Genomic DNA, 14,549 nt, shown 5'->3' on the forward strand with positions numbered 1-14,549 from the left:
GCATACTGAAATAAAGTTGTCTTTTTTCAAACTTGTTTTTGTTAGTTCTTGTTTTTACATAAAGTCATTTGAAAATGAAATGTCTTTGGCATTGATAAAGGCAAAGGACTACATCTTGATTTGAATGAGGTATGAATAATTAAAAACAGCAATGTAGGACTGGGAAGGTGGCTCAGTGGTAGAGCCCTTGCCTTGCATGCCTGAGGCCCTGGGTTCAATTCCTCAGCACCACATAAGCAAAAAGAAAGAGCCGGAAGTGGCGCTGTGGCTCAAGTGGTAGAGTGCTAGCCTTGAGCTGAAGAGCTGAGGGACAGCGTCTATAAGAGTGTTAAGCAATTTGTTATGTATGTGCATACAAGAAAGAGTGTTGAACTTTGATCACAGGACTCATGTTCAAAGAAAGTCTATATCAGAATTTGGGGATGTTAATTCACTTGTAGATCATGTGTGAGGCCGTGGCTTCTATCCCTAGCACCTTTCCCAAATTGTCTTGGTGTCAGGATAAGTATTTGTATCTTTTAAACTGTGTTCAGGGAGGTGAGGAGGGTGTACACACATGCATGCACATGTAATAATTTCTCTATTTTACTGCCTGTCTTTAGTTAACCAACTAGATACTGCTTTTGCTCACATAAAAAGGATTCTTCTGTATGCTTTTCTGTGCCACAGAAATTTACTTTCAGAAATTTATAAAGTAGTTAATTTAACAATAAACAACTATTATATAATTAAAAGAATGTTTGCTACTTTTTAGGTTATGAGGTTTGTGACAGTTCTTATTGCATAAATCTGACTTACACTGAAAAGACAGAATCAATGTGGCAGGCAGGAAGGGTTGGACCTGAAGGTCACAGAGGGTAAGAGGTTCAGCTGTGCACAATGGCTCAGGCCTGTTATCCTAGCTACTCAGGAGGCTGAGATCTGAGAATCACAATTCAAAGCCAGCCCAGGAAGGAAGAATCTGTGAGACTCTTATCTCCAATAAACTACTCGGAAAAAGTTGGAAGTGGCGCTGCAGTTCAAGTGGTAGAGTGCTAGCCTTGAGCAAAAGAAGACCAGGGACAGTGTCTAGGTCCAGAGTTTTAAGCCCCAGGCCCAGCAGAAAAATAAAAAGGAAGAGGTTAAGAGAGATTGAGAACCATCAAAATAAAGGAGACAAACTTGGAATTTAAGAGCTTGAAGATGGAACTTTAAATAGAAAACTCATCAATGAAAAATTTGAACTCATTATAGTTGATGTCAAAGTTTGTTGATAAAAAGAAGCTTGTGGTAAGATTATATTGAATGTAGAAACAAGAGCACCGAAGGTGCTAATAAAAGGCTTTTCCTTTGGCTTGTAGATGTGTGTCTTAATGTAAGATGCATGGAAAGAAAGGGTTGGAGGATTGATGCTGTATTAAGTGAGTGCTGCACATAGAAAAATTAATTAAATGTTTAGAAGGTTGATCAGTACCATCCCTCTGGTTACACTTAATATCTCTGTTCATGTTCATCCTGTTGCTTTACATATAATGCAGTTTTTCAGAAAGTCCACATATTAGCTTTTTTCATTATACCTATCTCTAAGACTAGTGAAAGCTTATAGACTGTCTTTCCAGTGTATTTATGTGTAAACAAGCGCATAATTTTCTAATATATTTTGGCAGACTGTTGCAATGCTCATAAAAATCTTTGTAAAAAACAGAAATCTTTCCATGCCTTGATACTTGTTTTTCTCCTTATATTTTGGTATAAATATGGATTTCAATTAATGCACTATGCAACAAATAATTCTAGATTATTCTCTGTAAAAGGTGATACCTATAATCATGTTGGTTAAAAGCTTGCAAAATTTCAAGTGACAACTCCCATGTATTAGAATTATGTAATAAGAAATATGTGGTTCTGTAATATTTTTTAGAGCTTTTCAGTGTTTACAAGTGACAGCTAAGTCCTATGGGTCTCTATTTTATTCTGCTTTCACTTTAAGAATGTGTCTTCAGAGTATTTTCAAAGAACCTTTGTAATATAATTAGCTTTAAGAGGGTAGATGTAATTTTAACATGGGAGGTACTATAAATTCCACAATGCTTAAGGTAATTTGAAGTACTTTTCACCAGAGACAAGGTTGTTTTTGAAATATTGCTTTATTTTTTATTGTTGGAGATACCAATAATGATTTTGTTTTAAGGATTATACTTAGGTTTACATTAATTTGTTTTAACTACAGGACCGTGTATATGTACAACAAAATAATGTGGAGAATGTCTACAATTTGGGATTAATTATTTTTCGAGATCAAGTTGTGCGTTATGGGTGTATTAGAGACCATCTTCGACAAACTCTATTGGATATGATTGCTAGAGAGCGAAAAGGAGAAGTCGTAGACAGGTATATCACTTATCTTTACTAATGTAATTTCCTTGTTAGTGGTTATTTCACTGTCATAGATTTATTAAAATAAAAAGAAACTTGAATGTTCAGCACTAGTAAAAATCTTTACAACATGCTATCAGCCTTAACAGTTACCTGGAATTTAAGTACTTCATCTTTTATTTAATACTTGTTGAAACATAATAGCTATATTGACATTTTGTTTCTTTTCTTTTTGTTATGTAGTAACATTTTTATTTCTTAGTGACTTTTCTGGCTATTTTTTTCCTTACTTTTTGGGGGTCTGGGGGTCTTGTTACCTTGCCCAGGTTGATTGGAACTTCTGAGCTTAAGGGATCCTCCTATAGCCTCCCAAGTATCTAGAGAAATTAGCATGTACTGTGATACCTAACTGGCTTTTGTGTAAATCATTCTATTTTTGAACAAAAATTTTAAGTGTAGTCTAAAATGACTAAGAACTACTATTTTCAACATTTACATTTGGTGCCTTTTCCTGAAATGATTTCAATGCTATTTTTATGAAAAGATTTGAAACATAAGAGGGCCTTATTGAGTTCTCTGTTTTCAGAGCAACAGCTAGCTGGAAACATACCATTGTTGATGTATTTTAGCATTGGACTTGATGAGGATTCCCAAAAAGGCATTTAGTGCATAAAGTTAGATTTCCCAGTAGTAGCTGGCAGTTCATTCTAACTTACCTGCCTACCTTCTTCTTCTTTCTTCCTGCTTTGATAACAACCTCTCTGTTTTGGTGGGGTTTTTTTTTCTTGGGTTTTTTTTTTTTAGATTTCCTATTGTTATTATAAAGGTGATATGTAGGAGGGATATATATGTACTATATAGTTAGAGAGATTGTGTCATGTAAAGAGTACATTTCTTTTGGACAGTGCCACCCCTTCCCTTGCTCTCTTCCAGTTTTCCCTGTCATCTTTCCCCACACACAAGTTGTATAGTAGTTCCTTTTCAACATAGTATCTACTGAATGCCACTGCTCTCTCCCTGTTTTTTAAAATTAGTGAAAAGCGAGCGCTAGTGGCTCACGCCTATAATGCTAGCTACTCAGAAGGCTGTGATCGGAGGATTGTGATTTGAAGCCAGCCTGGGCAAGAAAGTCTGTGAGATTCTTTTAACTCCAATTAAACACTAAAAAGCTGGAAATGGAGTTAAGGCTCAAGTGATAGAGCACTACTAATCTTGAGCAAAAAGCTGAGGGACAGTACCAGGCCCTGAGTTAAAGCCCCAGGATCAGCACCAAAAACAAAATCAGTGAAAATATTTGGACATCTTAAATATATTTTCTTCAAAATTTTTGAGTTACAGTAGGGTAAGACAACTTGATAAATAGCTATTTGGTCAAAATCTGCTTTTCAGTTAAAATTTGGTCAAAATCTGCTTTTCAGTTAAAATAACTCCTACATTACACTATTGGGAGATAGGTCACTGATAAAAATTACAGTGTTCTAAAGATATTTGCATCCACTTGCACATTTTTAAATCTTTTGAATCTCTAATGTAATTTTATTATCATGTGATTAACTTCTTTTAACAGGGGCGCAATAAGAAATGCTTGCCAGATGTTAATGATTTTAGGTCTTGAAGGAAGATCAGTCTATGAAGAAGATTTTGAGGCTCCTTTTTTGGAAATGTCTGCAGAATTTTTCCAGGTAACTAGCGAAGATGAAAATAAATTGAATGTAGTAATTAATTTGCAATTTGAGCTTTTTGACTGAAACCTATTGGAGTAGATAGTACAAAAACAGCCTTGTAAGCATTCTGTTCCACACTGTCACACTCAAGTAAATTAACTCTGGTAATAAATTGAAGAATTTGAACTTAACTGTGTTGTTTTAAAAATGGTATGTTGCAAAATAATATAAATTAAAAAGTATGTATAACCCCAGGTCAGCTAAATTCTAAAATTGAGGCTACATTAGAACCAATTTGTAATGAAGTAATGTAATAATGTGTTTAATTATTTATAAAGTACTAGAACTGGTAACTGTTAGGTTTTTAAAAAGAGGTTGCCCAGTAAGAACAGCACCACGCACGTGGTATTTAGGTAAGGGGTAGGTATATTCAGTAGACCTGCTGGGACCAGGCCAGGTTGGCCCTCCACGCGGCTGGGAAAGAGAAGAGAGCTAGAAAAAAGAGAGGAAAGAGCTAGAAAAGAGCAGAGAGAGCTTCTGGACCTGGGCCTTATCTAGGGTATGGGCGGAGAAAGGTGTGGCCACATCAAATTCAGATGTGACCTCAGCCGATGCAGATGTGACCTCTTCCAGGTGTCCCAGTTGCCTAGGTAACACAGGTACTGGGTGGAGACTTTGCTGCGAGGAGGGTGGAATCTGCTAGCCATCCAGGAGCGGACCTTACAGTAACCACACTCCATCTTGAAAGCTGCAACTATCTGAGTGTTTCACAGTTTTGTAGTGTTATCCTGATAGATGTGTAATGATACTAATTTACAGTTTTTAATAATAAACTTTTAAAAAATGAATGTAAAACTATTAACTTAGTAATCAGTGGATCATTCATAAGTGCCACTAGATAAGTGTAAAAATGGAATTCAGGTATCTGTTTATCCATAAAGGATCAAAGGATAGACCTGCTGCTGGCTTTATTCCACATCATTTAATAGTCCATTAAGAAGAATTTTGTGGGCCACTTGTGTGCCTACACTATGCATTATGAACTTAATTTAAACCATAGGAAAGTGTCACCTAGTTATACAAACTTGGGAAATTTGACAGTTCTGATAGGTTATATCATGATAATAAGCTTCAGTGGCAAATGTATTCATGTATTTGTGTGATCACTTGCACATACTGTTTTTAGTAGTTAATGGAGTTGTATATAAGAATTTTGGTGGCTGGGAAGGTGGCTCAGTGGTAGAGTGCTTGCCTTGCATGCATGAGGCCCTGGGTTCAATTCCTCAGCACCACATAACAAAAAGAAAAAAGCTGGAAGTGGCACTATGGCTCAAGTGGTAGAACGCTAGCCTTGAGCTGAAGAGCTGAGGGACAGCGGCCAGGCCCAGAGTTCAGACCCCATGACCAGACCTCCCCCCCCCCCCCCAAAAAAAAAAGAATTTTGTTTAGTTCTTAATGCTTAGAACTTGGTTATTTTTTAAAATGTTAGAACTATTTGCTAAGAAGGTTGAAAATGTTTATATCAGTATTCTTAATAGTCATTTATACGAGTATGAAGTTGGATAAGTCATTGGAATAACGTGAGATTTCTGTAAGGCTGGTATTACAGACAAGATTAATACTGATGTAAATGCTCTTTTTCAAAACTTCAAGTTTATCCTCCTTTAGGATATGATGGGAGTGGGACTTGGTAGACAGCAGTGTACCAGGACAGCTTTTGCCAAATAGTAGTCCTTACTATATTCTTACCATAAAACATAGAAGGAGAACTTCGCATTTCTACATGGGTCGGATATTTCTATTTGAAGTATTTTAGCCACGTTTAAAAACATTGCTTACAGATTTAGTCTTAGGTAAATAAATGCTTAAGGACTATAATCCAAATGTATGATATGAATTTGTTTAATGAGAAATTATATAACATGAATATAGATAGGTCTTATGCTATTTATACTGATTTATGGTAAGCACTATAAAAATTCCACAAAAACAGATACATTGTACTTCTTTTAATGCATACTTTTTAACTGCAGATGGAAAGCCAGAAATTTTTAGCAGAAAACAGTGCTTCAGTATATATAAAGAAAGTAGAAGCTAGAATTAATGAAGAAATAGAACGGGTAATGCACTGCCTTGACAAATCAACTGAAGAGCCCATTGTAAAGGTGGTGGAGAGGGAACTCATTTCTAAGCACATGAAGACTATAGTAGAAATGGAGAACTCTGGTCTAGTACATATGTTGAAAAATGGAAAGACAGAAGGTAAGCGTCTATTGAAAAATTACATTTCTACCAGTAATTTTTGAATTCTCTTAGAATTAAAGTAGATTAGGAATGTCAGTTTTCTAGAAATTGTGAAATATGTCATTAAGTTACTGCTGGTTATGTTGATAAGATTTAATGCTAAAATTTTATACCCCTTAAAACTGAAGATTTCAGACTGGAGCTTTTTTCCCATCATTTGAAGTTCTCTCATTTTGTATTTTTCATAGGGAAGATAATGAGGTTAAATTTGTTCAGGCCAGTAAGCTCCTCTTGAATTCCTATACTTTTTCATGTCATTGGGTTTTGATGCCCTTTATTCCCACATACATTCATATAAGTTTGGTTTTAAAAAAAAATAATATTCTTTTAAAATGTTTTTACCTGTAAATGTAAGTTTTCTTTAGAGATTTAGTGTGGTAAGGGTGCTGAAAAAGCAAAAATCCTGGTGTCTTTCATATTAATATATTTAGATAAGTTAGTAGAAAAAGTATCCATTTTTGAGGTAACACTGACATTTTTGATAATAGCTATTTACTTTCTTTCCTGAAAATGTTTTAGGTAATTGATCAATGTCATAGAAAAATCCTAGATTTCTGATGCTTGCTTTAAAAATTATACTTTTATGAGCTATTTAAAATAAATGTCTCTGCCATTATTATTATTATCACCTTTTAGGCACATTTTAAGAATATTCTATCTACTTACTTTTAGTGAAAGAGACATACCCTACTTTTCACTTCGCTTTTTTAGTAGTCACATAGTCAGCAAATAGTGATAATGGAAACTTGAACACAGATTCACATTTTTCTTCCATTCTCAGTATAGCTAGTTTGTTTTCTTTCTGATTGCAGACCTTGCTTGCATGTACAAGTTATTTAGTCGTGTGCCAAATGGTTTGAAGACAATGTGTGAATGTATGAGTTCCTATTTGAGAGAGCAAGGTAAAGCCCTTGTTTCTGAAGAAGGAGAAGGAAAAAATCCTGTTGACTATATCCAGGTAAATAAGAAAAGATTCTCTTTAAGTTTATGAAAAAAGTCATTTTGACAAGTACATTATATACTAGTACATGTAATTACCCTAAATACTTTAGAATTTGTCAAGGTGTGCAAATTTATGTCAGGGTGCCAAATACAGCTGCTGCTTTTTGTTGTTGACCTTATCGAGATCTTTTAAAAATGTCAGTGAAAGCAAACATATTTTTTTTTGGGGGGGGGGGGTCCGGTTGTGGGGCCTGAACTCTGGGCCTGGGCGCTGTCCTTCAGCTCAAGGCTAGCGCTCTACCACTTGAGCCACAGTGCCACTTCCGGCTTTTTTTTTCCTTTTGCTTATGTGGTGCTGGGGAATCGAACCCAGGGCCTCATGCATGCAAGGCAAGCACTCTTACCACTGAGCCACCTCCCCAGCCCCAAAGCAAACATATTTTATGTGTGCTTTACTATTTATATACCTTAGAATGTTGGAAAAAGCAAAATAGCATTTTAGCCAAATACTTTGTCCCCAAACTCTATTTTTCAAATAGTCCTATGAATAAGTTTTGACAACCGTGATATTCTTATATTAATGCAGTTTCTTTAATCCAGCTAGGAACTTCTTTGTTGCATTTTGTTTACTACAGTGTACGTACCTAGAAAAGATGGACTCTTACCTGTAATCACTGGCATTTTGAATGTAGGCTTAGATACAGTCTGGACAGCAATAAAATAGACTGTATATATAACTCTGAACCCCCGTTTATTACCAAGGAAACTAAGGCAAAACATATGATCAAAAGTATGTTTATTATTAATGGAAAAAGTTTATAATGCATTGTAAATTTCTTTGTTTTGTTTGTAAGGGTTTATTGGATCTGAAGAGTAGGTTTGATCGCTTTCTCCAGGAATCGTTCAATAATGACCGGCTCTTTAAACAGACTATTGCTGGTGACTTTGAGTATTTTCTCAACCTCAACTCCAGGTCTCCTGAATACCTCTCATTATTTATTGATGATAAGCTGAAAAAGGGAGTCAAAGGGGTAAGTAAGTACTAGTGCATTTGAAAATATAATTACAGGAAATAGATTTTATTTGTTGATAAGTTAGGAAATTTAAAAATGAGGGAATTTTATAAATACAAAATTAAGTTATGAACTGTTGAACAGTCATGATGGTCATTAACCATCATGTATACCAGTGTGTAACTGGTATACAGCTAAACAGCCATAGTTGGAAAAGCACAGATGTATTTTTTGGCTGAGAGATGTACCATAAATGACAATCTGAAAAACTCTCTGGTAGTACAGGGTTTTGCTTGCTTCCATCCGGTTTGTAAAGTTTATATATCAGAAATACTTGGATTCTGGGCATTTGTGAGAATAGTTAGAAGCTAACTGAAAATGGTTTAAAATTATGTATTAAAGTTTAGTTTCAGGCACAAGATATCTTTGGGATCTTGAGCTCATTTGGAAGCATAGAAAATCAGATTAAGCATATTTTAATCACATGAGTTCATCTCTTTGGCTTCATCTTGGAATTTGAGATAAAGGGAAAAAAATCAAATAGCTACCAATTACACAGGCAGCAGCTATAAGAAAGTTAAGATTAAGAGTACAAAGTTAAGGATAAGTTAAAAATCGAGATTAAGGATATGTAGTTACAATCTTAATCTTGTTTTTAAAAAAAAAAATTTTTTTGTGCTTGTAGTGGGGCTTGAACTCATGGTTTTATGCTCTTGCCTGAGTTTTTTAACAGGTTAGTTGGAGATAAGAGTCTCATGGATTTGTCTGTCTGGGCCAGCTTTGAACCTTGAGCCTCAGATCTCAACCTCTTTGAGTAGCTAGGATTGTAGATATGAGCCACTGGTCTCCTAGCAGAGTCCCCCCTTCCCCCTCTCGGCTCTCCCCTCCCCCCTACTCTCCCCCTCCCCCCCATCTATCTCTCCCCCCACTCTCTTCCTCCCTCTCCCTCTTCCTCTCAGTCTCCCCCCCCCTTTTAAATATAAGCTTAATATAACCAACCACAATTTCATCCTGCTCTTATTTCTTTTTTTTTTTAATTTTTTTTTTTTATTGTGAAAATACTGTACAGAGGGGTTACAATTACATGGGCAAGATAATGAGTACATTTCAAGCATTGTAGCCTCCTCCTTTCCCCTTCCCATCCCTTCCCATCCTCCCCCGCCCCCCCCCCCCCCAATCCTCCCCATACCTTTCCCCCCCCACACCAAAGTTGTAAAGTTCGTTTTTGACATAACGACTTGTACATCTCATTGTTGCAATGGGTCCACCTGTATCCCTATTTAAACCATTTGTTTTTCCTCTTCCCCTCCACATAGTATACCGACATCAAATACAGTGAAAGCAGGGGTTATACTGTGGGGGAGGGACATACAAAGCAACAAAGAAATAATCTTATAAATGCGTTGGAAACAATCACATGAAAGAAAAAGAACATTGGAATACATATCTTAGGGTTCATTTCCCTAACATCTCCTTATCTGACCTTTTCTGCTTGACTCAGACATATACTAGATATTGCAAATAAGGGAAACCATGCCTGCCCTTATTTCTTAAATAAGGGCAAGGACTCTATTGTTTTGATTTTAAAATTTTTATCCTTCTGTTTGCAAAATTTAAGTGGGTTAAATGAAAGTGTCTTTTTCTACACAAACTTCTTTCTACATATGGTGCAAAAGTTTCTAAAATATTCTTTGTAACGAAAATCTCTATGCCTTCTCAGTTATCCCTTATATATTTATTTGTAGATGAGATGTGATGCTGCTTTCATATAGCTATCAATATATAATTTTTAAGTCATCTTTTAATGAATTTTGCAGCTAACAGAACAAGAAGTAGAAACTATATTGGATAAGGCAATGGTCCTTTTTAGGTTTATGCAAGAAAAAGATGTATTTGAACGTTATTATAAACAACACCTGGCAAGAAGACTTCTCACAAATAAAAGTGTTTCAGATGACTCTGAGAAGAACATGATATCCAAATTAAAGGTAAAATTTATTTTTAAGATGAAAGGAACGTATTTAACTAATTTCACTTTATTATGGAGCACCAGCACTTGGGCTGGAAATTATTGTCTTTTTTTTTAACTTAAAGTATCACTTGTACAAACAGGTTTCATTGTGATGCTTCTATCTACATGATTTTAAATGCTTGTTTCTGAAGCCACTAATGTAGGTTGTGTTTGAACAGGACATATGCTGTACTCCTTTGTTCAAGTTGTGGGATATTCAGAATTCTCTGGAGTTTGTATTGATGTGGTAGGTAGGATCATTCAGAGAGGTCTGCAAGAAGATTAATAGATGTGAAATAGTGTGTTTCATTAAGAATGGTCATGAACTACTTAAAATTGTTTCATTACCTTTTGTATTGTAATGGTGATATACAGAGAGGTTACAGTTACATAAGTCAGGTAATGAATACATTTCTTTTTGAGCAATGTCACCTCTTCCCTTATTTTCTCTCAATTTTTTCCTTCCTGACCTCCTTCCCCAGATTTTGTATAGTTCATGTCCAACAAAGTATCTAGTCAGGATGCATCACTGCTGCATTTGGTCACCGTTTGTCTACCATTTCTGTGCTCTCCCTTACCCTCTCCAAAAGATAAACTTATATATAAGACAAAAGGTGCAGAAACCTAAAACAGAGGGAAAGGCAAAAAAAAAAAAACAAAACCAAGCAAAATAACAAAAAACCTCATTTCTTTTTTTTGGAGTTCATTTCAATAAGATCACATGCACATAGCTATTGAACCTTTATGATCCTCTCTTAAGACTATCTTCCTTTGGTTTCATTGACCATGGTGGCACACACCAGTAATTAACGAGGAGGATAAGGCAGGAGGATCATGAGTTTGAGACCAGCCTGGGCTATACCATTAATCACTTTTGTTTGAATCACCTAAGGAGCTTGTGGAAAGAGCAGTCAGTTTGGAATCTCTGAACAATTGTGAGAAAAGTCCATTCATTTGTATATATGTTTTTTTCCTCTACAGACTGAATGTGGATGTCAATTCACATCAAAACTGGAAGGAATGTTTAGGGATATGAGCATCTCAAACACAACTATGGATGAATTCAGGCAACATCTACAGGCAACTGGGGTAAAGCTGTTTATTTAAAGTTCTTTGTAATGGAAATTTCATAATCAGTCAACTAGTCTGCTAGAATCATTTCTTTAAATGCATTACAGTGTCTATGTCTGCAAGTGCTTAAAAGTATTTTTTCCATATGTCCTCTTTTTCGCTGTGTTCATTAAAATAAAATTTTAAATTCTCCTAAAACTTAAGCTCATTTTTTCCACTTGAAACGAATGCATTGAAAATTTAATGAATTTACTTTTTGTAACCATCATAAATTGTGGAAAGAATACAAGCTTAGAAAGCTTCCTAGAGTTCTTTTCTCCCTTTATCCTGAGGCTGAGTTATTTTGGGATAGTTACCTCAGCTTTTTTACTTCAGTATTTTCATTCTCATTGTAAGTTTAGCATAAGCTCCTCATATCCTCATATCCTAAGGAAAGGAGGGTAATAAACTATAAATTCAAATTTTTGTGTGTCCTCAATGTGGTTTATGTTGTGATTCCTACAAGATGTTGACAAGTTTTATACCTTTGGAGTTCATGGGGGAATTTTATTTCTTTTTATAGCAATTTTCAACTTTTATTTTGTTAGTGAATTCAATAGTCACTTAAAGGTTTCTTTCTAAGAGACCACATATTACTTGGTAGTTAAGGAACTTCAGAATCACAACAGATTTGTGGGCCTTTCTTTAAATATTTAAATAAGAGGTCTTCATTCTTACTGGTAACAGTCCCATCAGATATAAGATAGGAGAAATTAATTCTGTAGTCTGGTCACCTATGTATAGGTAGAAGCATTTTAAATAGTTGTGTAATTTGTCTCATAAATTGAGATTTAATAGTGGAAAAGAATCTAGCAAAGAAGTATATGAGAAGTAGAAATGTGTGTGGACAGGAACTAAGTGATTTATTATCCCAGATTATTTATTTTTCAGTGGTTTTGAGATTTTTACTTGTATATGAACGTATATGAATATATATGTATATGAATGACGTATGAAAATACAAGCATTCATCAGTCTTTCTATTTGCTATAATAATTTTTCTTATGCACACACATATAAACATGCATGTATACATATTGAGCGCTAACCTTGCAAGGATAAATTTTCTATGAAAAATTTGTTGGGGATAGGTCCAGTGCCCTGTTGTTTTGGAAGTGTCTAAATAAACATGTCTATAATAGTTGAGTTACGTGTTTTCCTAAGTTTTGTGTTAAAGTTATTTTATTAAAAATAATATATAAGCAAGTTTTATTTAGAGTGTGCTTTAAGGAATTTAGGGTATTTGTCCATGTTTTTCTTTTCCTCTGTAAGAGGGCAGAAAACCTTCATACTGTCTTGTTACATATTTTTATATCAGCAAGTCATAAAATACCCTGACAGACATTACTGGTACTTTTGTCTTTGTATTGGTTATTTTTCAATATAAGCTAAGTGGTTTCAAAATTGCACTGGGATTGCTAAGAGGAAGAAGAAAACCAGTACAAGAATCATAGTTCTCCTCATTTACTAATTCACCAAGTGTTTGGCAGCTGAGCATTCTTCAGTTTACTGGGGGTATAGCAGTGAATGGGACAAAAGCCTTTGACATGCTAGAGCTCTCATTATAATCACAGACATAAGTATAAGTAAATGAACAGTTGTAGAAGGAAACAGGAAATACCTGGCTTAAAAGTGACGTTTTGACAAAAACATCTTAAAGGAGATTAAGAAACAGAATATGTACATATATAGGAGAAGAAATCAGAGATTTTGTGTTTTCATCTCTGAAATTATGGGTAGATCATATATATTGATGAAGAGTGAATGGATTATTCAGCTAGAAACACACATTGCAGTTTGCAAATTATAAACCATTCACCACCTTGGCTGGTGATAATCAACGAGTCTCTGGTATGATGCTCTCTTTTCAGCACCACCTAAGATTTTTAGGTTCAGTTTCTTTTTTTTGTTGGTCGTGGGGCCTGAACTCTGGGCCTGGGCACTGTCCCTCAGCTCTGCAGCTCACGGGTAGCACCTTACCACTTGAGCCCAAGCTCCACTTCCCGCTTTTTTCTGTTTACGAGGTGCTGAGGAATCGAACCCAGTGCCTCATGCATGCAAGGCAAGCACTCTACCACTGAGCCACCTTCCCAGCCCATAGTTTCAGTTTCTTTAAAGTAGAATAATCATTTAGTAGATAACTTGTGAAGAAATGTGAGTATGGAATGTTTCTTGATCTCCATCACCTACATCTTTATAAAGAAACATTGCTACATTTGCTACATTATCCAAATTGAAAAAAAAAAAGATTAATGATGATGTTATAAATCATAGTGTAGCCATAAAAGTGTATTTTGAAATACTTAACAATTTCTTGAAAATATATTTTGAAAAGAACAAAATACCTGATGAGGTTTCCAGCATATGTTCTAGAAATATTGGAATTATAATGCAGGCATTTATAGCACAACTGCTATAAATGTGTCTTGTGCTAGTCAGCTGCATTAACTGTTAAAACATGTAGTTGAAATTTGGGTGTTAAGAATATGTTACTTATTTGGTATGGTATGAAAAACTAAAGAGAAAGATATTATAGAATTTTGCAATTTACCTAAAAAAATTTAAAAGTACAAAACTTGATGTTTCTAATCCATCCCAGTAGGATACATTATATTTTGTTCACTACTTTTAAGTTAGCAGTTTGTGTAGTAACTATTCTTTGCCAGGATTATTTGACTTCAGGAAATTGTAGATAGGTCCAACCCCCAAAATTGTTTTCATTTACTGTACGTTGGACATGGAGATAATTACTTTGATGCAAGTACTTTGATAATTCTAACACAAATATGGAATGGAAAACAAGCCCTAGTTAATTTTAGGGGCCTGTTTCTTTCTGTTTTGTGTAGGTATCTTTAGGTGGTGTTGATCTTACAGTACGGGTTCTCACAACAGGATACTGGCCCACTCAGTCAGCCACACCAAAGTGCAACATCCCACCAGCACCAAGACATGCTTTTGAGATATTTAGAAGGTAAGTTTAAGTGAGACTTTGCATAAATAACTATCCACAGCCAAAACAGACTTTAGCATACTTGATTCAGAATAAATCACACTTTTAGTACGTAAAAAATGAGTAAAATCTTGTCAGAGGATTATTTTATTTGTTCTTTTTACAATATTAATCATGCATGGTTAGTAGGAAAGTTTTTT

At 35.0% G+C, this 14,549-nt stretch overlaps 1 protein-coding gene across 2 annotated transcripts in view; it reads left to right on the forward strand.

Moving 5' to 3' along the window:
• Positions 1 to 14,549, forward strand: part of Cul3 (cullin 3) — an 82,452-nt gene that overhangs the window by 54,468 nt on the left and 13,435 nt on the right. For both annotated transcript variants that reach the window (XM_042678993.1, XM_042678994.1), the window contains exons 4-11: positions 2,210 to 2,370; positions 3,923 to 4,037; positions 6,053 to 6,281; positions 7,136 to 7,281; positions 8,120 to 8,296; positions 10,096 to 10,266; positions 11,271 to 11,378; positions 14,246 to 14,370. In XM_042678993.1, coding sequence (XP_042534927.1) covers positions 2,210 to 2,370; positions 3,923 to 4,037; positions 6,053 to 6,281; positions 7,136 to 7,281; positions 8,120 to 8,296; positions 10,096 to 10,266; positions 11,271 to 11,378; positions 14,246 to 14,370 — 1,232 coding nt within the window. The remainder of the gene's footprint in view (positions 1 to 2,209; positions 2,371 to 3,922; positions 4,038 to 6,052; positions 6,282 to 7,135; positions 7,282 to 8,119; positions 8,297 to 10,095; positions 10,267 to 11,270; positions 11,379 to 14,245; positions 14,371 to 14,549) is intronic.

Source organism: Dipodomys spectabilis, unplaced genomic scaffold (genome assembly GCF_019054845.1).
Source record: "Dipodomys spectabilis isolate Male_0828 unplaced genomic scaffold, ASM1905484v1 ptg000051l, whole genome shotgun sequence".
Lineage (NCBI taxonomy): Eukaryota > Metazoa > Chordata > Mammalia > Rodentia > Heteromyidae > Dipodomys > Dipodomys spectabilis.